The sequence below is a fragment of the Arvicola amphibius genome, chromosome 14, assembly GCF_903992535.2.
Source record: "Arvicola amphibius chromosome 14, mArvAmp1.2, whole genome shotgun sequence".
NCBI classification, from domain to species: domain Eukaryota; kingdom Metazoa; phylum Chordata; class Mammalia; order Rodentia; family Cricetidae; genus Arvicola; species Arvicola amphibius.
This window is the reverse complement of record NC_052060.1, coordinates 52139821-52164794: the sequence shown is the minus strand read 5'-3', so window position 1 is coordinate 52164794 and position 24974 is coordinate 52139821. Positions and strand designations below refer to the sequence as shown.

Below are 24974 nucleotides of genomic sequence, written 5' to 3'. Positions count from 1 at the left end.
GTCTCTGCTAGTGGTCTCCATTATACCTAATCTCCATCATGGCAATCAAGCGTGCCTCTGGATACTGTCAAAAGTTTGCCAAAGCACAAACTCATTTCTTACTGGGAGCTGAAGTCATTCTAAGCAAACCTGTACTTGAGAGATATGTGATGTTTGCTGGTGCACAGACTCATTCCTTATGGGGAGCTGAAGTCATTCCAAGCAAGCCTGTACTTGAGGGTATGTGATGCTGTAAATTCTAGGCATCGCTACTCATTTACATTTTGGATATTGGTCCTTTCTGCTTAAAACTGTAGAAGGACCATACATTTTAAAACTATTTCAACCTGGTGAGTTCTTTGTCTTCTTTCTTTTGCTTCTTGTTTTATATATTATAGAAGAAAGAGAGAAAGAAGAAAGTAAATGTAAAATATTAACAAATTGGAGAATCTAGGTAAAAGATATATGAGATATTTGCACTGTTCTTCAGTTTTCTTGAAGTCTGCAATTACTTTTTAAAAAGCACGTTGTGAGAAGGAAGAAAGTCAGGAAAGAAGATATGTCTCCCTTTAGGAAAAAGCAGACCTCAGCCCATGGTAGGAAGCCAGAGGCCAGCAAGCCTGACACTGCAGGTTGTTCCTGAGACTTTGAATCGAGTCAATATGTTCAGGACAATTGGTCAGCTCCTTGATTTTGCTTCTTAGCTATCAGAAGAATAACACTCACTTAATTTATCCTCGCTTTGATTGTCTTGACAATAAAGGAAAGGTTGGAGTTGCAAGGTTCAAAAGAAAGCAAGTGTGTAATGAATTATCCAGCGAATTGCAATGGCAGTCATTGTGTTCCAAGTCAGACAGCACCACAGTACCTACTGTGAGTCATGCCTACCTACTGTGAGTCATGCCTTGTGCTGTCTTCACAAATATTGTTCCATCTAATTACTGCAGTGTTTGATATTTAAATATATTACAGCATTTAACATGACTAACCAGGGGCCAGAAAAGTAACTATGTGAAATAGTTTTTATTTGAAAATCACATGGGAAAGTGGCAAATCTGAGGTCTGAACTCAGCTGTTTGAAATCCAAGATAGCTCCTTTTCCTCCCAGGCAGGTTCTGAGCTACAACAGTACCATAGGCTGGAGTGAGTCTGGTTGTAGGCATTTTGGAGCAGACTTGTTTCAATGTTGAACCGGGTTCTTTGTCTTGGCTAGAAGAGAGGAGGGTTGAAACTCCCAATTTCAGGTCTTTAGTTTTTTAGGCATATTGATGTAAAAGGGAAATGATACACACTAAAACGTATTCTTGATAGTTCTAAGATATTTTTCGTATGCTTCTTTATTATTCACTGTGTGTGGCACTCTTTCACACAAGGGCATTTTCATGATTCCTTGACAGTTTTAAACAAACACCATAGAGGAGTTCTCTTCCTTGCTTGCTTCTTGCATTCATTCCTACTAAAATCTGTCATAGTTCACATTTTGGGGTGACTTTTATTGTAGTTCAGCCACGACAGGTTTGTACGTTCCAGGTTAGGGTGTGTGCGGATTAGAAATGTTAGTTAGGAAGAACAGACATATGAAAGAAACAGAGAAATGTAGCATAGAACGAGGAGGGCAACTCAATGAGTACTGAATTTGCCCGCATTTAGTTTTCATCTGCTCTTATACCCCAGAACAAAAGTGGGGGTGGGGGGCAAAAGGCTGCTTTAACATAACACAAAGGACAACCAGAACAGTTACTTGCTTTAGTACTTGAGAAATCAAACCACTATTTCCTGGGTAAAGCATTTGGTGTTTTGGGTGGGATATGCAGTGAACCCACCCTAGACCAATTATCCTGTAGACAGCCACTCCCTATGTCAAACCTCCTATTTTAAAATAAAGGAGCAGAATAGACCTGAATTCTCTGACCTTTGGTCAGGGTGGAGGGGATCCACCTCTATGGGCCATCTTAACATCTAAAACACCAAGTAACCACACCCCGGGTCAGGGCATACAGCCACACCTGTTGTCAACAACTTTGAAAGAGCAAAAATCAGCTCAAACTCTCTGACCTCCAGTCAAGGAGGAACAGGACTCACATTTGTGGGTCCCCACAAAAATCTCTCAAACTTGATCCACAAAACTGTTAGATTTCTAATATGGATCCTTGTTAAGATTTTGGTGATTTTGTATCTGTGCCAATTAGATGTTGGCATGACAACAACCAAAGCTTCGATTTCACTTGAACGCTCTCTGAAGCGCAAGAGGAAATGGGTTTTACGTTTGTGATCTTCAACAGTAAAAACACAGAGCTATATGATAAACAAACAGAAAACTAGCCCCAGCAGGAGCACTCACTCCCCAGAATATGATGTTTACATGGCTAGTTAGCATGGGAGGAGGTACTCAAGATGATCTGTGACCAAGAAAATGCAAATCAAGTCACAATCACAAACTCATTCACTTGGCAAATGTTTAAAACTATGAAACTGCGGTCATTATGAAGGGTGTGGATTGCTAAGACAGTAGTGCTCCAGAGTGTGGGTGTCTTTGGAAAAGAGTTCATCATTATTTTCTAGCAAATACTGTATATCTCAGCAGTTCAGTGTGTGTGTGTGTGTGTGTGTGTGTGTGTGTGTGTGTACGTATGTTGTCTTGTAGGAATAAATTTTGAGCCACTCGAGTACTTTAAAATTTTTCTAGAGGACATTTGTGAAACAAATGAAAAAAGTTTTAGTAATGTATTTTATTTAGCTGTGTTATCAACATAACATTATTGAGATATTTTACATTTTTGGCATGTGTTTTATAAACCTATTATGTAATTTTTACTTTTTGTATCTCCAGTTGAACAGAAGTTTTTCTTGTTCAGTCTGCATTTGGAGTTCACATAATTTACGGTTGGAAATACTGTAATCCCATCCCCAGCCAGCTCCGAAAGTACTGGTGTGCTGTTGCCCTTTTCACCAGGCTGAGGACTTCCAGTGTTTGTCAAGTGTCTGCTCCATCACAAAATTAAAAATACCTCATCCTAGTTAAGATTTATTCATTGATAATTGTAATTAAACATTTGCTGAAGATATTCAGAAGGGGGCATTTAGCTGCTACTTTAGAAACAGGTGAGTAGGACCCTTAAAGTCTGTAAGAGAAATAGAGGAGAGGATTTGAGTGACATAAGCAAAAGCCTGGGCGGGGGGAATTGAGGCTGTTGTTCCCTTGGGTTTCAGTACAAATCAGCGCTGCTGGGATCAAATCTCTGGATGCTAAGCTAAAAGAACTTGGAACAGACAGGAAGTTTGAGGAGTTATTTGCTTCCCAGCACTCCTCATCACATGACTGTGCCGCAGCTAAGTGCACTCAACCCTTATTTACTGGGTATTACTGGAATATTTTTAAACTAAAGCTGTCTTGTCAACCTTTGAGGCATTCTTTCCTTTCCCGGCTCAGCCTCTAGCCAGATCTCTGCTTGTTGATATGATGGGGGAGAGGGGAAATGGAGAGGAAGCTATAGCTCCTTTAGTGGCTTCGTTTAGGTTTCTCATAAGCAAGGAGATCAATATTAATTTATTAAAACCAGAGTTAAATTACTTTTAGCCGAAGGCTATTTTAAAACATGGGCAAGGAGTAGGGTAATTTGATTTAAAAATAAGTCATAAAAATAAAGTCAGTACAAAATAAGAGTACATTTCTGAGTGCAAAAATAAGTAGCGTTTAGAAATAGTTTCACTAAAAGCAATGTGACAGATATATTGTCATAATCACTAGCCAGGATGTAAAGTGTGTTTTTTTCTCCTAAATTGAAGGATAGATGTAATGGTTTTTCAAAAGTTGTGAGATTCATATAGATTGTATTTATCCAAAGTGTCCTTGGCAAGCCTTTCATTTGTGTGCCAAATACAAGCTTAAAAACAAGAGCTGGCCACACTAGTTAGCCATAGAGGCCAGGCAATGGTGGCACACACCTTTAATCCCAGCACTCGGGGGACAGAGGCAGATGAATCTCTGTGAGTTCAAGGCCACACTGGGCTACACGAGATTCAATCAGTTTAAAAGAGAAACAGCCAAGCAGAGTTGGCTGGCTCACACCTTTAATCCCACCACCATGGAGGTGGAAACGGAAAGTGATCTGACTGGACAGAGGAATACAAGGCAGGTGGAGACAGACAGGAGCTCAGGATTCAGTCTGAGGTTTGTAGAGATGGCATTCAGTCTGAGGACTAGTAGAGACAGGACACCCCATTCAGTCTGAGGATTCCGTAGAGGTAAGGACTAGTGGCTGACTGAGCTGCTTCTCTGATCTTCAGCTTTCACCCCTAATATCTGATTCCGGGCTTTTATTATTAAGACCAATGAGAAATCATGCCACAGGGTGTTATTTGGGGCAAGTTTCTCCCCTGTTCTGAGCTTTGATTTCCTAAAGTAGATGAAAGTTTGCAGCTCAGATGGGGTGAAAGACTGGCATTTTGTGATCTATGAAAAAGGTTTCCTACTCTGCCTAAGCAGCCTTGGTGCGTCTGCCGGAGCTGCGATAGACGCCAGTAAACTACAGCAGTGAAGAAGCAGGCCTTTCTTCACGGATACGAGTGGTCCTGCCTTGCTGCATCTTTCTAAATTACCCCAGTCTTTTCAGCTGTCAAACTAGACAGGTGGTTAACATGTACCAGTCGGCTACTAACCCCATTTCCCCTGGGTGGATTCCCTCACCCGCCTATGAGGAAGTGGCAGTTTCTCGTTTGCCCCAGCACTGGTGGTGGTGCTGCCAGCAGTTTTACCAACCTTTTTCTTCAGCATTTCAGAGAGACAAAGGCGTTTCAGACTCGTGGAAGCAATGGTGTTACAGCAGCCCAATAGGAATCCAGAGAGCCTCACATATCCCAGCCAAATTCCCATTCTTTATGCAAGCTGATGGCTAAATGAAGTCAAGCACAGGATGTGTGAACTCAGGTTTCTTTCCTGGTACATAAGTCTGTTCATTGGGACTCTGCCTGTTGCTGGGAGTGAGGCTGTTAGAATAGCAGACTCCTGCAGAATCATTCTTCAGTCTATCATAACCAGGAGAGGGAAGGAGCGCAGAGCCTTGAAGGGGTTCCTCAATGTCAGTGCATCTTGTTTGTTCTCCAGGATGACGGAAAATCTCAGCACATGGATCATTACCCCGTCAGCAAAGGGTACACTGCATGCTGTGAGAATGAGCCCCTTCTTTCCGTACATTGCACTCGCTACATGCTAAGAAGTATGCAAAAACACACAGGCTGTTGTCATTGTTTTGCTGTTGTTTTTTGTGTATTGTCAACTTGTTACAAGCTGGAGTTATCTGAGAAGAGGGAAAAACAATTGAGATCATTTCTTTTGAGGCAACAATTGAGACAAGTCCATGGGCGTTTTCTTGATTAAGGATTGGTGTCAGAGAGCCTGGACCATTGTGAGTGGCACTACCATAGGCAGGAGGTCCCAGGGTCTAAAAAAAACGTACCTAAATGAGCCATGGGAAGCAAGCTAGTGATCAGAACTCCCCCACTGCTCTGCTTTGGGTCCTGCCCTGACTTCTTTTCATGGTGGACTATGGTATAGAAGTATAAGCCAAATAAACCTTATTCTCTTGGTCATGGTGCTTTTTCACAGCTATTAAAAAATCTAAGACACAGGCACACACTGCTTAAACTCAGGAATGAAACTTCTAACCAGAAGACATTGGTTGTAAATGCTTGTAAATTAAGAACCACTGAGAAATGACCAATTGCATGTCCATTGGCTAATTTGATTGATCTGCTTGTTTGGTCGGTTTGTTGGTTTGTGTAGTTGTAATTGTTTGTTTGTAATTAAGGTTCTTGCTTTGAATGAGACATTATACCTAGATTCTGGCCTTTTAGATGTGTGAAGACCTCGATCAAAGTCTAGGTAGTCATTTTGTCCTAATACCAACAAAGATCTTCTCAGCTTGTACTGAGTGTTGAGCCATGCCAAGCCTAATTCCAGAACACCGTTCTTCTCACCACGCTGGGGGTTATCATCAAAACCTCTTTCTCCCAGCTGAGCTCCAGCTCCCTCCTCTGCTTTGAGTTCCAGACCCATTAAATCCTCTCATGGCAAAAACTCAGGGGGGCTGTCTCAGTGACGGTGTCACCATCATTCAGTCCTCCACCGAGCCTATCAGACCGTGGCGATTCTGTCCATTAGTGTTTTAGCCGTGGTCCTCTTGTTTTTATAGCCGCTGCTCTGGTCTGACTCTTTTCCTTTCGATAGTTACTCCCCTAGTCTGAGATCGCGATTTCTGCAGGTAACTGCATAAGTTCCCACTCCCATTCTTTCTCCCCTCCTCGTTCCTCTTCCATACTCCTCAAAATGTGGCTCTGATAGCTCACCCCTGCCTAGATGGTCGTTTGCTGACTTCCTAGTGTGGAGTCCTCAGTGTGGTCTCCAGGATTATCGTCATGGCTCCTTGGCTGACTGCATCCCTACCACAGAGCTTGGAATGAATTATCTTCTCCTGACTTCTATATACATTTAATGGCCTTTAAAACTCCCTAGGCCTGCTGTGTCACAGCACAGTGTTCATGTCTTCCTTAGCTGTTGTATAACCTGAGGCTTCCATCTGCAGCACGCTGTTGATCAGTGACCACCCTGAAACGCTACAGGGCATGTAAGGCTTGCTATGCCTTTTACTCCCAAATGTGTTTCTAGTTGGAGAGTGGAGGTCTTTGTCCCATAGGATGTCCGTTAAGCTCATGGGAATTTGCCACAGGAACAGGAAGCCTTTGAAGGATTTGATCAGCTGGACCTTCTGTGAACTGCCGTAGATGAGGTTTAGGCGGGTGTTTCGGAAACTGCAGAGCCTTGCTTCTCTCTCACTGCCGCACCTCTGTCCCTTCTCTCTGAACCCGGGAGAAGGGCTGCCCAAGCCTCTCAAACATGCCTGACTTTCATCTGTTTAATCGCTGTCATTCATTCTGAACAATGTCGACTGACTTCCTTAGCGCATGCTTGACACTTAGAATAATACAGTGAGGACCAGCCATGTTCTCTGTGTGTCTCTGCCCCACACCTCTTTAACCCAGCATGGAGGGTGCTATAATGAATGAAGTATTGGGTTTGGGAGCAAATTATGAATTAAGTACTTCCTGGTGCCAGGAAGTACCTTAACCCAGAGGCAACCCTTGAATTGCTTGGAATGGTACGGATTCATCAGGGAGAGAGAGTGTCAGAAGGGGTTGGGACAGAATGCAGCAGAGAAGCATGATCAATGAGAAATGGGAGACATGTGTTAGAGTCACATTGTAAAGTAAATATTCACACTGAATTGCGGAAGGAATATTAAACTATAGCCCACCAAAAGTGACTGGGCCATTCTAAATGTCTCTAAGTTAAACAGTATTTGTGGGAACCATTTTCATTAAAAGTCAAATACTTTACCAAGAAATCATTGGCTACTCCAGTATGAGTAATGATCACAAGAAACTAAGACACAGAAGAAGCATCGTGAGTCCTTCTGTGGATACATTGGGATAGGCCTTGAGGGAAGTGAGTAGCAGGCTCCTAGTGAGCTGTTTCAGACCCGTCCTGGAGGGCAAGGCAGTGAGCCTGTGATCCCTGCATTTGTGCTACACTCTGATACCTGGATCTGTGTTTTGCAGTTCCATGGAAAATGGAAGGCCTCCCGATCCTGCAGACTGGGCTGTGATGGACGTCGTCAATTATTTCCGAACAGCAGGATTTGAGGAGCAAGCCAATGCTTTCCAGGAACAGGTAACTCAGACTGCAGAAACACAGGATGACAGTTCCCTCTGATCACACTGAGCAGGGAATGAAGAGGGAGGCCAGAGAGCAGTGAGGGGGCCGAGAGGCACCTAGACAGCAAGGAGGAGGATCGGGAGAGTGGCAGCTGGTGGTTCCTCCTCCAAAAGGAAAGTCAGCAGCTGAAGCACAGCCACAGAGAGGCAGCCTCAGCTTGTCTCCCTCTGAGTTCCATCATGTTCATGGTAGAAGGTTCAGTCCTGTCTTTGCTGGAAACTCTGGAGAAAGCAGACAGCAGGAAGGAGATGGAGGCAGGCTCTGGAGAGACACAGCACTCTCCAGGGACTGCTCAACCTCAGTGATTTGCTTTAAGGTGCTCATCAAGGTAGAGCCTAGGGTACAGAGTCAAGTTCAGATTGGGGGGGGGAGGCAAGTTACTGGAGTTCTTTGAGGCTCTGTTTCCCATCTTTAGCATGAGATTGTCCATAGTTGATTGACAGAAATGTTCTGACAGTTTAAAGAAAAGAGGTACAAATTTCCCCCGTTTAGCAGTGTTGATGTTAAAAAATGTTAATTTCTCTCTCTTGGACCAGGGGTTGACATTAGAGACAGGTGTCTCTTCCCTAGGTGATTGAAGACTGATGAGTAGGCTGAGCCAGCATTGCAGGAAGGGCCCTTGTAGAGGCAGATGGGGGAGAACTTGTTGTCCACCCATCAGAACACAAAGCTCTTATCCCTCTTGCAGAAGAAGCTGTAGTTTTCTAGGTATTAACTTCATTGTCCCATAATCCAGTTGAGAGAATTAGAGACTGAGGAGTGCGCCTGGCTACCCAGTCTACGTCCCTTCATCAGCGCGGCACAAATTCAGATAAAGGAACCTTTTAAATGCCACCTTTGCCTGTCTCTTCAGGCAATATTCCCTTCAAACTTGATCCTCACGCATATGTCATTTTTTTGCTAGTTTGGAAAATTTGTCAAAGTAGAGCTTAAATGACTTTACACCCACTAGGCAAATTAAAATTAGAAAGTCGGTGCCAAGTGTGCCTGTGTAGCAAAGCAGGATGGCCTGCACTGCTGGGGAGAGTGTACAATCAACACATCCACCAAGATCCAGTGCTGTCACTCTGGGTATACCAAAGGAAAGTGAGAGCATGTGTGTACGAAGATTCGTCTAAAACTGTTGTTAGCAGCTTTTCCCAAAGTTTGCAAAAATTGGAAACCTGGGTTTGCAGTTGTATACAAAAGGAGTATCCAAACTGTGGTTCATACATAATGGAATACCATCCAGTAATGCAAACAAATGAGTTCCTGATGCATACAGTAGTGTAGATGAGTGTCAATAAAACTATCCTAAATGAGAAGAGCATACACAACCGAGTTCTTGCTGAGTGGGGCCATGTTAGATTTTCAGACTGTTCAAACAGATCAGTAGTTGAATTAAAAAAAAATCAGTGCTTGGGTGTGACTAGGTAGAGGTGGGGAATGATTTGTGAAGGGATCTGAGGGGAACGTCCAGCAGTGTTACCTTTCGGTATGCTGATAAAGTCTAGAATTATAGGCAGAGTGTGTGTGTGTGTGTGTGTGTACATGTGTGCGTGTGCACGTGTGCATGTGTGCACATGTGAGCGTGTCTGTGTGTACATATGTGAGTGCATGTGTGGGTGCATATGTGAGTGCATGCTGATAAAGTCTAGAATTATAGGCAGTGTGTGTGCTTGTGTGTGTGTGCATGTGTGCATACATGTGTGTCTGTGTGTATCTCAAGGGTTAGTGTATTGGTTACTTTCATAATACTATGATAAGACACAATAACCGAGACAGCTTACAGAAGGAAGAATTTATTGGGCTATGGTTCAAAGGGGGTAAGAGTCCACCATAGTGAACCTGCATGTGTAGTAGGGAGCGCAGGGCCCTTTTGCTCCATCCTGCCCGGCTAGCTTACACCCGAAACAATCACACAGAAACTGTATTAATTAAATTACTGCCTGGCCCATGATCTCTATCTTATTGGCTAACTCTCACATCTTGATTTAACCCATTTCCATTAATGTGTATCACCACTTGACTGTGGCTTCCGGGCATGAGTCTAACCAGCGTCCGTCTCGGTCAGGAGAATCATGGTGTCTGCCATACTACCCTTCTTCCCAGCATTCAGTTCTGTCTACTCCACCTATCTAAATTCTGCCCTATCAAAAGTCCAAGGCAATTTCTTTATTCAACCAATAAAAGCAACACAAATACAGAAGGACCTCTTACACCACACATGTCAGCATGGATCAGACGTGGTGGCAGGAACAAGTACCGAATACTTCCCATCCTGAACCACACACACAAAGCAGAGAGAGGGCAAAATGGAAGCAGGAAGAGACTATAAGCTTGCAAAGCTGGCCCACAGTGACATGCTTCCTCCAACAAGCCCACGTCTCCTAACCCTCCCCAAACAGCACTACAAACCAGGAATCAAGTGCTAACCTGAGCCTATGAGAGAGATTCTCACTCAGACCACCCCAGCTAGGACTGGAGGGATATATAGCACCATATCCTGATCCGGCTGTGGGCTCCAGCTGTCTGCACTGGTCTCTGCATATACTCTGGCTGATGCGAATTATTCATATTTTCATGTTACATGACTTGTACATTTTATATCAGAAAGAAAAGAACTATAAGAATACTGAATGGTGACATAAAACTCAAGTGTGTGGGGAGGATGTATTTTTAATGAAGTTAAGTTTAGAAAGTTTAAGTTAAGGTAGATATAGACATTCACAGAAGATATTTTCCTCATGTCTGAAAATGTTTATATTAAAAACCTAGTGGAAAACAACAGCTTGGGTTGGAAAGTAGAAGCTAATCATCTAGAGCATATTTTATTTTGCTTTTTAATAGTATAATGTCCATTTGTGTCATTGAAATTGAGTAGCTCTCTTCTAAAATTAAATTTAAGTAATATTGTAAAAGGTTCACAAAAAAGGGCTCAGATAAAAGGTCTCCTGGCCAGGTTCCCAGAGGACCAGAAGCCTTTCCAGGTTGCATTTTTGCTCCGATTCCTACCAGACATGCCATGTGAGGAGACAGCATGCTCTCTGGACCTTACATGTGAGGAGACGGCATGCTCCCCAGGCCTTACACGTGAGGAGACGGCATGCTCCCCAGGCCTTACATGTGAGGAGACGGCATGCTCCCCGGGCCTTACATGTGAGGAGACAGCATGCTCCCCGGGCCTTACATGTGAGGAGACGGCATGCTCCCCGGGCCTTACATGTGAGGAGACGGCATGCTCCCCGGGCCTTACATGTGAGGAGACGGCATGCTCTCTGGGCCTTACATGTGAGGAGACGGCATGCTCTCTGGGCCTTACATGTGAGGAGACAGCATGCTCCCCAGGCCTTACAGATTCCATACACAGTCTTGCAAAGGAGAATGGCCACCACAGAGCTTGGCCAGGCAGTGGCATTTTCTCTCAGGGATGACCTCATTCTGGCACTGGAGACACTGAGATGTAAATTGGAACATTTCGTTGAGAAGTCCCCACACCATCGCTGTATCTAGTTTGCCAACTGTGGAGCTTCATAAACAAATTCCCAGAATATGGAGCAAGTCCTGAAATTCAAGCTCCTTCATCCATGGGAAGGTAGTGCAGTGGGTAAGGAGAGGCCCTTGAATTGGACTCCGGAGGTGACTTTCTTTTCTGGAGTTCTTTCTCCTGTCACATTTTCATTCCCATTGAAGGAATTACACTTCACTGAATAATATTATTCACTGAATAATATTATTATACTTCACTGAATACTATTATTCACTGAATAAGCCAGGATGGTCCATCATGTCATGCTGTGATATATTCCTGGGCACTGAGGCAGGCCCTCTAATGTATTTACCTGCTTTTCCTACCCACATTCCACCTCCAGCGTCTCCCAGACACTTACCCCCAAGTCAGCACTCACTAGTTATATTCTGAAGTGAACACTGAAGGTCATCTCCAGACTAAATCTGTGTCTTTTTCAGCCAAGAAAACCATAATAAAATAGCTTTAAAGTCTTCCCCAGGGCAAGGATTGTCTTGCCATTTGACAGGAGCCGTGTAAAGACAAAGAGCAACCACTACCCGGCCCTTGAAAAGAGTAGATCCAGGATGGGCAACCCAGTTGCCTTTGATTGGGAGACCATTGTTCCAGGGCCGATTCCTACAGTCTGGATGTTTGAGTTCCCCGTCACAGCTGCAGTGAAAACCTAATGCTGTTTGGGATGATGTTAGGAGTCAAGGCCATTGGGAGGAAACCAGGATAGATGAGATCCTAAGGGCAGAGCCCCGTGGCAGGATTAGTGCCCTTCTCGAAGAGCTGAAGTAATGCACTAGGCTGCTCTGTCCACCCTCACAGAAGGCTTTACACAAAGGTAGCTGGTCACCGGAAATCCACTAACCTCTTCTCCTCATTATATATACCCTGCTGCCACTTAGCACTTAAAACTATTAAGTTTCCCTGTGGTTTGGGTATTTTCATCAGGTTCTCTGACAAGCCTTGCTTGAGCCAGTGGCACTACTAAGAAGGGAGTCTAAGTCACTGTCCGCTCCACCATCATGACCGAGTGTGTCTAAGCCACTGCCTCCTCCACCATCATGACCAAGTGTGTCTAAGCCACTGCCTGCCCCATCATTATGACCAAGTGTGTCTAAGCCACTATCATCCTGACTGACTGTATTTAAGCCATTGCTTGCCCCACCATTATGATCGAGTATGTCTAAGCCACTGCCCACACCACCATCATGACCTAGTGTGGATTCAAGCTGCATTGGTAGCTTCTGTGTGATTAGGAATGTTGTTCTCCCTGGGGCCAGCTTGTGACTTCTGTCATTAGGCTGATGCACTTCAACACCTGGGGACTTCATCTGGACTCATTAGCATGGATCAGCAAGGGAATCCATTGGTTAGTGACAGTGGGATAGAAGGCAGTGATGACCGCATGCCAGCGCCACCTTGCCCATAGACAGATAAAGAGCCTGTTTTCCCAAGTATCTTCGTAACAGACATGAGTAGGGGGTCATGACCCCTGGTTTATTTTCTCCTAATTTCTTCATGCTCACTGGTTGATCCTGAGACACTTGCTTTGACAGGACTCAGATTCTAAATAGAGTGTTGAGTTCAACAGTAGAACATTGCCTAAGCTCCTACTTTGAGTCCAAGGTACCATCTTGAGACAGGTCCCGAACTGGACTTCCAATGGCATAGAACAAGATGAGAAAGACATTTTTGGCTTTGTGATTTTTTTTAAGTGAGTGTTTAAAAAAATAACTGATGCTTATCCACCCATGGGCATGGGTTGCATGGTTTTTTAAATCCAAGTATGTCAAGAATTTTACTTTCTTCAGAGCCTTTGAGAGACTGTGTTGACTAATCTCAGCAAAAATACCTCCACCTACCTCAGAACATTATGATGGGATTCACTTTGTCAAACTCTAAAGGCTAAATAAGCAATGCTGTCTGGTTCAAGCAATGTCTTCTGTCTTGACAGTGGCATTGTCTGAGGCTCTTCACCACTCAAACTGGATCTAGTCACAGGTCACAAAGACAGTCCCTCCAAGGGTTGCTCAGTTACGTCGCTTCTGTCTCTGTCTTTCTGACTCACGTGTACTCATAGTATGGAAGGAGAAGACACAAGAGCCTTGACATTCAGTCACGGCCATGTGGTGCAGAGTCCCCGTTCTTATGAGTAAGTGAGTGATGTCAGGGATTTTGTTTCAGGAACACTGTGTATCTCTGAGATCACTTTACCCCTCAGAATATCAGGACACAATAACGTGCAACTCGGAGTGGCTAATTATCTTTCCTCCGTTACTTTTCCCTTAGCCACAAAAACAGCCTCTTATCTGAAATACCCATCCGGTGAACTCAATTTGAAACCTGAAGACTGGACTTCCTTTTCAGGTGGCTCATTGTTGCTAGCATGGATCAAATTTTTTGAGGGTTCCATCTTAGTAAAGATAAACAGAACTTGGTACTGCTGCATGTTGTCAGATACACTTCCCACCTAGAAATAGGGTGGCTAAGTGGGAAACCCATCATAATAACACTGAGCTCAGTGCCCAGAGGCATGCAAATGCGGTGCCACTGGATTCAGGATTCTCAGCAAACCAGGGACAAGCCCAGCTTTCGTGGAGCTTCAAGCATCTCCAGCTCTGGAGCCCCGCTTTGAAATGTGTCAGAAAACTATGAGTGCAAGATTGTCCAAGTGAAACGTGAGCTTCTCCAGCTTCTTGACAAAGTCAGCTTTGAATTAGCCCAATTAAAACCTCACACCTTAGAAAAGACATTATTCACCTTAGCAGCACTGGGTCTAGGAGTTACAGGTGCAGAATTGCCAGCTTCTCCTGGCTTGGGCGCTTGTGGCATGGGCCTTAAGAAGGCTGTAAGCCTCCGAAGGCTACTTTAGAGGGTTAGTGAAAGAATGGCTCTCAAGTCAGCCGTGGGCTGTGGAAGGGACCAAGAAGAGTGCAGCGCATGGAGTTGAGATGAAAGGTTGATTTATGAGTGTAGAGGGAGAACAGACACCGGGTGGGGGGGGCAGCTGGTTGGTTTTTAGTGCTGCCGAGGTTGGACTTGTCCAGCTGATGGCGTTGCAGGAATAGGTCCTAAATGTATGCAGATCACTACCACAGATAGCTTATTTCTCCTCACAGCGACAGTCTGATGATTGATGGTGGTGGCTTGCTTCACTATATAGCCCAAAAGTCCAGGAGATTTGGTGGCTGTTGTCAAGATCCCTTGGTCACTGACACTAGTCAGTGGAAGGAGGAAGGGCAAGGGGGGCTCTAAGCATATGGTTTCATGGTCCACCCGAAAGAGGCATCTCCACCCCTCACGTCTCAGGCCATAAATCAGTCACACACCATGCTGAGTTACAGAGACTCTGGGAAATGTCAAGTTGTGTGTCCTATGAGATGGGTTGTGTGGGATGCTCAGTGCCCGCCTGTAGTCAACTTGACAGCCTGAAATAACCTTGGAGATAAGACTCAGGGTGTGCCTGTGGGGTTTACCTGTCTGCCTGACTGAGGTGGGCGGGGCACCCACTGGAGGTGGAACTATCTGCGTGTGGAGCAAGGGAGTTGAGCAGTCCCTGCTGTCTGCTTCCTGTCCACGGGTGCCGTGTGATCACCTGTTTCAAGTTCTGGTACCTCAGCTCACCCACCGTGGACTAGACCTTGAACAGTGGGCCAAAACAAGCCCTTTCTCCTCTCAGTCGCTTTTCTGCCCCAGCAACAGGAAAGGGATTGAGACAGGTAGTGAACGCCCCAGCGTCATGTCTTCTAAATGGTATTTGTGGTTTTGATATTGCTACTTAGTTCAGTTTTAAATACAGAGCTAAAGTTCCAGAAGGTTCACATTGACAGATCAGCTGAAGTACGTACTGAATGAGAAGTCAACTTCTGACACTCTTCCCTCCATGTGCCCATTAAAAACCCTGCTTAGATTTATTTACCTCTGACCCAGTTTCTTTGCTTGATGAATGAATTTTTTTCCAAGAGGAGAAAGGACTACGACAGGTCTAGATGGAGCCGTACCAAAGGAGAAATCAGGGGCAGTAGCCATACCAAAGGGGAAATCAGAGGTGATGCCAGAGACAAGATGAATATGGTTTTAGAAATTAAGATTACCCACAACCCATCTCCCCCATTGTGCCAGTGGGGATATTAAATAACAACAGGCAGGGCCTTCAAGGCTGTCTCAGCAGTTAAGAGCACTGCCTGCTCTTCCAGAGGACCCAGGTTCAGTGCCCAGAACCCACATTTTGGCTCACAGCTGTGTGTACTCTGGTTGCAGGTGATGACACCGTCTTCTGGCTTCTGCAGACACTGCACACAAGTGCACATATGCTAGCAAAACACCCACACACATAAAATAGTAGAATAAAACAATTTAAAATAGCACAAGGCAAGTCACAGTGACATCCAGGAGTCCACTAACAGCATTCGCCCCCACAGTGACCCCAAATGGATGCTGGGTCTGCTGACCTGTGGCTGTTACAAATAAGGCAAATAATGTTTAAGCCACAGAAATGGTTTCTCTGGGTTAGCAAGACACACACGATGTGCTTAGTTATTGTGTGTGTGTGTTTGTCTTTGAATAAGATCGGGTCTCTCCAGTTTTTGTAGCGTCCATCTCAGATTGCCACCTCTCTGACACAAGGCAGGCACAGCATCTGCTGAGAGTCACTGGCTAGAAGTGATGACCTCATAGTCACCCCCACAGTGAGCAGCAGAGGCAGGGCGTGGGCGTGGTGGCATGAAAAGGACCCACACACTGAGGAGGAATTTGCCCACCCGACGTTTCACTTCAAGAACCATGTGAAGAAATTCAAAGCTGTAAACTTGAAAGATTGACCATCTTCCTTTCTGAAGTTGTATGGAAATTCAACAAAAATCTCAACCCTTGGTGGGGCAAGGCTGTCTGAAGGAACATGGTGAATTATTACAAAGTACTGGGGGTACCTCTGAATGCTTCCTCCTCTGATATCAAAAGGGCTTTCCACCACTTGGCTCTGCAAGTACATCCAGACAAGAACCCAGAAGACAAGGAAGCAGCAGAGGAGAAATTCAAGCAAATAGCAGAAGCCTATCGCGTCTTGTCTGATGCCAAGAGGAGAAAGGACTATGACAGGTCTAGATGGAGCCGTACCAAAGGAGAAATCAGGGGCAGTAGACATACCAAAGGGGAAATCAGAGATGATGCCAGAGACAAGACCCATTTGGAGGAAGAAGTGTGCTTTCGGAGGGCACGCTGCACTGTCCAGAAGGTCACTGAAGATGAAGACCTCTTTTCAGGAGACCATTTGTTCTCTGGTCCCATGGCTCAGTCCAGAAGAGCCTCGTCCCCGTTCTTCAGTGTCACCCCCATCATGGACACGGGATTTTCTACTTTTGTGCCCCTAGGATCGAGACTGGGTTCTGCTGCCTCTGAGACATTTGTACCATATGTAAGCCATGGAATGGGGAAGTTCAGGCTGGTCACCACTTGTAGCCAGATAGTGAACGGTAAGAGAGTTGTCACAAAGAAAGTCGAAGAGAACATGAAAGGACCAATGAAAACTGAAAATGAACGCCTATTTCAACAGACCCCTTCACGTGGTTGGTAAGAACTACCATTGTATTCTTCACCGGGAACTGCAAAGGAGATTTGTGTGTCTTGACACCCATCAAAGATGGTTGGGATCAGAGGTCAAATGGCATAGACAGAGGTCTGCCTAGCCCAAAGCCCTCCTCCCTGTGGAGGGGAGTCTTGGACCAGACGGTCAGGAGCAGAGCTGACCTTCCAGCCTGTCTTCTCACTCAGTAAGGGGTGGGGGACAGACACACTGCACTGAAAGACAAAATCCCAGCGCTCTTCCACTGTTATCCCTCTGCCCCTCGCTGTTTGCCACCCAGTGACCTTCTTGGTGATTCCTCCTTTTCTTTCCCTAGCCTTTTTTTTTCCTGTGTCTCTCTTTCTCTGTTCGCATCTCACCTCCCTCCCTATGCATTTCCCATGGTTCATATGATCAAGTTCATCTCGAGGAGTTCTCTACCCACAGATCAATGCTGACAGAGAGTGAAAGTCCGTGGGTTAAGGGTTTTACATACATGTCATATATTGGCTGCTGAGCACATGTCTGGAATTGTGTTCTCTGAGTCCTTCAGCAGTGCAGTTCAGTTCCTGCTTTCCTCATCTTACATATGATGAAATGAGGCTTAAAGAGATAGTAGCGTGTCCCATCCCTGCCTAATACTCGGTGAAGTAATTAGCTCTGTCCCCTTTGCTCTATAAATCTGGGGCCTCAGTTCAATTGGAAATTCAGACCTATCATCTCTATGCCGTGTTTCAATGCATCAGGACTTGCTAGAACTTATTAAGTAGACAGACTTTTTTTTAACGTTCTGGAATTTGGAGTTTACTTATGTATGAAGACAGGAATGGAACACTGTAGCCAGTGAAGCTAGAACATGCTCGCCCATTAACACAGAAATCCCAGGGTGTGGATTATATCTTTGTTCTTGCTTTAATTGTGACATATTTACAAAATCTTGTTTGTTGGTTGGTTCTGCTGAGCCAGAGTCTGTTGCTTGCATTGCACCCCTCCAGTCTATATTAATAAACTGCTGGGATCCGAGTGAGTTCCTCCTCAAAAACACTTCTGATGAAGTTTACAGTTTCCAGTCGGTGCTGATTAGCAAAACTTGGGTTTCATTTGCAATTATAATCTATTATAGAAGTTAAATAACACATTATTAGCTCTTTTAATCAAGGGACTTTCCCATTGGTGGGGTTTTGATAAGGCAAATGTTCTTATGCAGGTCTTGAAATTTTTAATCTTAGTGATTTTCTCACTCTAAATGGGATACACTTGCATTCCTTCTGGCAAAGACACAGAAAGGAAACAAAGGTGGACATGAATTCAGAAGGCGCTAGTGCCATCATCTGCTAAGAAACCACTGGTGGGGTGTGTATGAGACTCAGTTTTGCTGAGGGTCCAAGGTTGCTAACGTGTTGCTAGGTGCATTATTCAGAAAAGGGCCTGTGTGCTTATAAGGGTGTCAAGCTGCCAAATGCACACTAGAAGAAGGATGTGGACAGAGATCAACCGAATAGGATCCCTGGTTGCTACATTATTGCCTGGCCCCTAGGCTGTGGTAGGATTCAGATTGCTGCCTGTCTGACCAGAAGCTCACAGTCGCCCAGTACTGCATTCTGCCCTCTGAGCAGCTAGAGTCAGGGTTAAAGGGGAAGCCCTGTGAGCAGGTGACAGTACATTTCAGCACTTGCCCAGTGACTGTCTCCAGATGGACCCTTCTGCCCACTGCTCTGGGGTGAACTGTACTGTGCCTGGGGAACAAAGGGGAAATCGTCAAATTGGAACATAAAACATGATCTTCCATTTTGTCTGAAGTAAAATCCAGGTCTCAGCATTTTCATAGACACTTGGCAGAAACGCTGAGTCGCAGGGGGATTCTGGCCAGCACTGATTCCTTCTTTCCACAATTCACGCTCGGTTAGTAAAGGAAGCTTGCTTGTGTAGACATGAAAACAGGCTCTGAGCACAGAAGTGCCAGTTGGAAGCAGAGGGTTCTGTCGATGGAGCAGGGCTCAGTGCCATCTCATCCGGGGCAGAGGCTGAGCTCTGAGGTCACCAGATATTGGAGTGACGTGGTCACATAGTGTCCTGGGTCCTGCTGTGCTCACATACTGCCCTCTGCTCTGCTCCTGGGGTTTCTTTGTGGGACCACAACTCCTCTCAAGCAAGTTCACCTTACAATAGTTAACAGGCAATGTGAAGTCTTACAGGTGTTATTGATGGGCAATCTCTCACTAATAGCAGTGACGGGAGGGCGGTAGAGTGAGGTGTTAAGGTCTAAGCTTTAGGATTGGCCAGTTCCCATGTTTGTAATTTCCAGCTGCCCTGAAGCAGCTGCTTTTTCATGCGCGGTGAAATCAGCATGAGACTTTTAGTAGCTGAAAAAATAAATGATCCCCAAAGTCAATGACGCCGTGAGACAGGCAGAAGCAATTCCTTGTTCTGCTGTTTTCATGGTATGTGGCTGGCAGTGAAATGAGCTGCGGAGAGCACGGGAAGTGAGAAAGACAAGGAAGTGAGTCCTGCATAGCTCAAGGAGTGCATACAGGAAGTGGAGTTGCGTTCCCACATCTCTCAGGAGGAGACAGGAGCAAGGGCTGCTGAGTGGGAAATTCTCTAGCCCGTTTGGCCTGCTGCTGTTTCTCTACGTTCTTGGAGTTCAACACATTTTCTCCACAGCCTGGCAAGGTCCAGGAGAGTAGGGAGCAATGGCTTCCCTAGGGGGTGGCGTAAAGAGGGTCACAGTCTTATGTGGTCACTGCAGTGTCCCCTTGTCTCATCAGCCCAGGTGAACAGAACTCTTAAGCACAGACTTACAGTTTCTTCTATGAACAATAACAAGAGCAGGACCACAGCTAACATTCTTGGAGCTTTCTTTCCATAAATTCAAAGCACCCTCTCCATTCAGACCATTCTCATCTCTTTGTGAGAAGCCCATTTTAATTTCCTTCTTTGTTGTCTCCAAAATACCTGAAGGACCCAAGGGATGGGCTGTAAAGTACCAGGGGAAGGGGATTGGCAGCTGGAAGGGTCCTAACCTTCACAGTGGTGTTCCTGATCTGTTGAGCATCAGTGTGGTGGAGAGCCTCAGTGTGTGAAGACAGTGGTTTTCAGATTGAGGGAGGACCAGAAGAGAGACTCTCCCAAAGGGCGAGCCCTGTTTACTATTGCCTCCTATTGTAATTAGCAAAATTCCAGAAACCTTTGAGTCTAGACTTAGTTAGACCATCTAGATAACAAACATGTAATTATGACATTAAGCAGAGGGGGTTGGACTAGAGTTTGGGGGTAGAGTGCTGGCCCCTATCTAATGCCCTTAAAGCCCTGGCTTCCTTCAGAGGAGAGATGGGGAGACAGAAGGAAAGTGGACAAAGGCTGTGAACAGACAAGATTTCAAATTCCTTGTCCCTCTTCCCTAATTTTGTGTCAAGCAGTAAACTTTTTGCTCAGTCTTTGCTTTGCCTATAAATTAAGGTGATAATACCCTGACTGTTGTAGTTTATAGGGTTGTTTGGGAACTTAAGTATTTAGGGAACTCTGGAAATTTTTAATATATTTTATGGATGGCACATGTCCTTATCCCTTTCAGAAGGAACCTCTCTGATCCCTGAGGTGGGTACGTACTATTGTAATCTTGCCCCTGAGTTTCTTACAATTTATGATAGGATCTTGAAAACAAGATCAGCTGTAGATCGTGTTTACTCTCAAAACAGACGATGTTTTGAAGGAGAAGAAGGAAGACATGATAGCAGATGCTGTTTTGATATGATTGCAGTGGTTTCCAGCCAGAGACAAGTGTGTAACTCCTGCCTTCGCCCTTCCCTGTATCTTCATTACCAAGAGCTCTGGGCCTACTCACACACCGGCTTTCCTCTCTGTTTCCATTCTAGGAAATTGATGGAAAATCCCTGCTCTTGATGACAAGAAATGACGTGTTGACAGGACTTCAGTTAAAATTGGGGCCGGCTCTGAAAATCTATGAGTATCATGTTAAACCTCTCCAGACCAAGCATTTAAAGACCAGCTCTTCATAGTGGAGTGAAACTGGGGTCTTATCCTCAAAACAGAATACACAGTGATGCCGTTTAGTTTCTTGTTGTGAGACTTCACCACAGAATACATACATACATACATACATACATGTGGATATGTAAAGAATTTCCATCCAACCAAGTGTTATCCTATTGGATAGACTAGGCAATCCATCAGCCGGCTGACTCAGCCGGGAGGAGCAAAGACAGAATGTATGTAAGATGGTTGTCATTGTCAAACCAAGACATCATTGGCTCTGAGGCACCCTTCCCCTGGGGAGCTTTGAAATCATGAGAATTTTCTTTGTTTCATAATAGATTGTTTCCACCAGCTCCGTAAAAACAAGGACGGGTGTAGAATGAGTGGTCTGGGTTGTAGACTTAGAAATGAGAGCAAACAAAGCTCCGTGGGGACTGGGGGAAAGGGAGGGAGTGATGTCTCCCTTGAGTTGCTCTGCTCCTAGATGTCTGTTCCATGGGTGGGGAGGGGAGGAGAGGGAGGGAGTGATGTCTCCCTTGAGTTGCTCTGCTCCTAGATGTCTGTTCCATGGGTGGAATTGCCAACACCCTTTTTTTGTAGAGGGTTCTCCACTTGACCTTCTTAAGGTTTCACAGAAACGTCTGTGTCGTGTGTGAAGCGAACATGCACCAGGCTCCCTTTCGGGGCAGAACTCTCTCTGAGAAGAGAGGCATGCTATGCACTGGAGACATCCTTGAAGTCTACTCACTGTCACGGGGGCAGGGGGCTGGGGTGTGCATTTCCTGCTTACGTTGGTTCTTGGTTGCTGAAGAAAACACTTAGGGGCTTTGGGTTTTTTTTGTTTGGTTGGTTGGTTGGTTGGTTTTGCTTTTTACTTTATGGTTTGTATTTATAATTTCTTTCTGAAGCGATTTGCCAAGAGTTAATAGACCCCAAAGCTTTGTTAATAGCACAGAATATTTTTATATATACATATATATTCCTCCATGATTCTGTAATATTTTTTTAATTGTCCTATGCTGTGTTTGGTTCCTGGTTTGAGTACTTGTCTTTCAGAACTTGAAAAAGTGAGCTTGCTACATCTCTGTTCAAAGAGACACTTATTGAGTGATGTTTGTCCATACTTGTTGAGTTGATGCTTTGTGATTACAATAAAACACTGCTTCAGTTCACCAATATGTCTTTGGTTTCTTCTCATTTGGTCCCTTCCTTGAAGATTAAAGATTAACAAACAATGTCTCCTTGAAAATAGAGGGAGGAAGTTAAGCTTTAAAAAGAAAAGTTTGAAGTGAATGAGATAGCTTGGTGGGTAAAAGTTCTTGCCATCAAACCTGAGAATTTGAGTTCAAGCCCTGGGTATACACATGCACACACACACACACACACACACACACACACACACACATAATAAATTTAATTTTTTAAATAAAGCTAAATTATGTAGACTATTATATAAGTTGAACCTCATATAAGCTGAATGACCCCAACAGATCTCATTCCCTTCTTATAGTCCACCCAGTAATCAATTTCAGGTGGTATTTTAGCCAAGGATTGCCTACTTGCCTATCATAATCATGATTTGGCACACAGCTTAGCAGGGAGTCCCCGGACCTCTGAGTTTGCCTGTCCTTCCTATTTTAAAGACTAGCCATAGGAACCATTTCTCTGAAGAACATAACATCTATTTATTTTTAATTTTATATGTAAATTTATGTTTTGTCTACATGTGTATCTGGGTATTGTGTGTATCCCTGGTTCCCACAAAAGCCAAAAGATCACGTGGAGTTACAGATTGTTGTGAGCCATGTGAGTCCTAGGAATCAGTACTCCAGAAGAGCAGCCTGTGATCTTAACTGCTGAGCCATCTCTCCAGCCCTAAGAACATAAAATCTAAAGATGAGAGTGGCTAGACCTAGAAATGGGACAGTCCTGAGTTCAAAGACACCTGAGACCTAGACGATGGGATAGTTCCAAGTTCAAAGACACCTGAGACCTAGCAATGGGACAGTTCCGAGTTCAAAGACACCTCTGAGGCTGCAGTGCAGCTCGGTTGAGTGCCTGGTGCCTGCCTGGATTCCCAGAACCACCTAATCTGGGCATGGGAGCACATAATAGTCCTAGCCCTTGGAGGCAGGCAGATCACAAGTTTGAGCCAGTCTGGGCTACACAGTGAGTTTGAGGCTGATCTGGATTGAGGACACCTTATCTCAAATAAACAAAAATTGCATTTTAAATAACTGCAGTTAAAGAGACTATGGAATGTCTAGAACTTAAATGTGTTGCTTTGCACTGTTAACAGGACAAGTGATGACAAAAGGCATATTTTCTAGTCCCAGACTCCCACCCAAGACACGGGCACGATGGGCACTGGGGAAGGTGACAGGCAGGTCAGACGACAGCCTGCGGGGACCTGGATGAGAGGTGGGAGAAGATGGAAGGAAGAGGTTGGCAATAGCTTTTATGAAGGGTTACTAAACACTCAGAGCAAACGATACAACATGCGGCTTTTAACTCTGTTTGTCTCCGGGTGGAACTTGGCATACACTAACTCAGCCTCAGCATAGAATCTCCCTGTGTGTGTTGAAGACAGGGAGATGGTTGAAAGGAAAGTAGAAAAATATGAAAAGCACCCCTCAGCTGATAACAACTTTCACACAAAATCAGTAAGTTAAAGCTTGCCTGCTGCTCTCACGCTCTTAAGGAAGGACCCGTAGCACGCAGGATGAAGGAACACTGCAGCAATAACCAGCTCAAGGTGTTCTGTGCCTCCCCATCTAGTGGCGGTCACCATCACTGAAAGAGGCCACCAGATTAGCAGACATTCCAGAGGTGGGAGCTTTGGTTCCTCACACTGGATCTCCGTGAGAGTGACATTGGTCTACAACGGGTCACAAATGCGTTTGCCGTATGGGAGCACGTCCCATGTATGCAGTGGGAAAGTGCTTGCCTGGATGCCAGTAGAGTTTATGGTAAAAACACGTGAGGTCGGATGGATGGGTATTAATTTTAACCACACAGACAGACAGGATGCCAGAATCAGGGGGATTCAGGGAAGTCCCTGTGGTTCTGCTAATGTTGAGTTCAAGCCTTACAAATTAGATGTAGTGGGCTGATTTAAAGTCTAGGTCCCAGGCTGGCCACTGTTCAGTGGAATCTAAACTGACACATACTTTCCTTTAGCCAGAGCGTGTGTACAGTGTGTGTGTGTGTGTGTGTGTGTGTGTGTGTGTGTGTATGTGTGTGTGTGTGTGTAAATGATATTGGGACACTTCAACAGGGCTGGAATTTCCAATGTGTTAATGCCTTCCATTTCAGCTCGACACTTTGGCAGTAATTGTCTGGATTCCAAAGGCGTTTGAGTTTTAGACACTAACTCTCCCCCCACACTATTTTAATAACACAGAAAGCATGTAACCTTTTTTGATTAAGTTAATTTAGAAGTTAGAGATAGCAAGCCAATTTAATTGAAAAGAAACACGCTGGCATATTGCACCAGAGCGTACAGCAGGCATGGACCTTATTTTAAAAGAAATTTTAATTAAAGTATAATTATATAATTTCCCCATTCCCTTTCCTCCCAATCCCTCGTGAGAATCAGTTTTGGTAGTGGACATGGATGTGGAGAAAGAGGGCAATTGCTGGCACAGTCTTCATTTTATTTTTAGCAAACACCTTACATGAATATAGTTTTGTTTTTTTCTCTTTGTGCTTGAAGTATATGTTGTCAGGAATGCAAATAATCCTTTTACTGCATTAGTGAAATTTATCTTTGGGGGAATTGAATTTGCAAAAGTCTAATAAGCCACAGCTGCCCAACCCACTCCCAGATTTGGAAGCCAAAGGAGAAAAGTACTCACTGGTAGTAATTCACAGTCCTTGCAAATGGGATCTGCAGGGGCCAGACCTGGGCCCAGAGCCTTGAAGCAATTTTTCTGTAATGATGTGGGGGATGAAGTTAAACATTTAAAGAGCTGCCTGATTCGGGACCAAAAGGCCTCTTAGGAAAAACTTGTTCATTCTGCTTCTAAACGGGGAAGAGGAACCCCAGGAAGGGGAGAAGGCACATTGCACACGATGAGCAAACAGCTTGTTCGCTTCGTGCAGGAGTTCCATAGACAATTAGATAACCTGAGTACCATTTCTGGCCTATTGTGGCTGTATGATACTGA

At 44.7% G+C, this 24974-nt stretch overlaps 1 protein-coding gene across 4 annotated transcripts in view; it reads left to right on the top strand.

The window, feature by feature from the left end:
- Samd13 (sterile alpha motif domain containing 13) overlaps positions 1-20922 on the top strand; it is a 30853-nt gene extending 9931 nt beyond the window's left edge. For all 4 annotated transcript variants that reach the window (XM_038311474.1, XM_038311473.1, XM_038311475.1 and 1 more), the window contains 2 exons: positions 7594-7705; positions 20685-20922. In XM_038311474.1, coding sequence (XP_038167402.1) covers positions 7598-7705; positions 20685-20828 — 252 coding nt within the window. In that variant the 5' untranslated portion in view covers positions 7594-7597 and the 3' untranslated portion in view covers positions 20829-20922. The remainder of the gene's footprint in view (positions 1-7593; positions 7706-20684) is intronic.
- The last annotated feature ends 4052 nt before the right edge of the window (positions 20923-24974 follow it).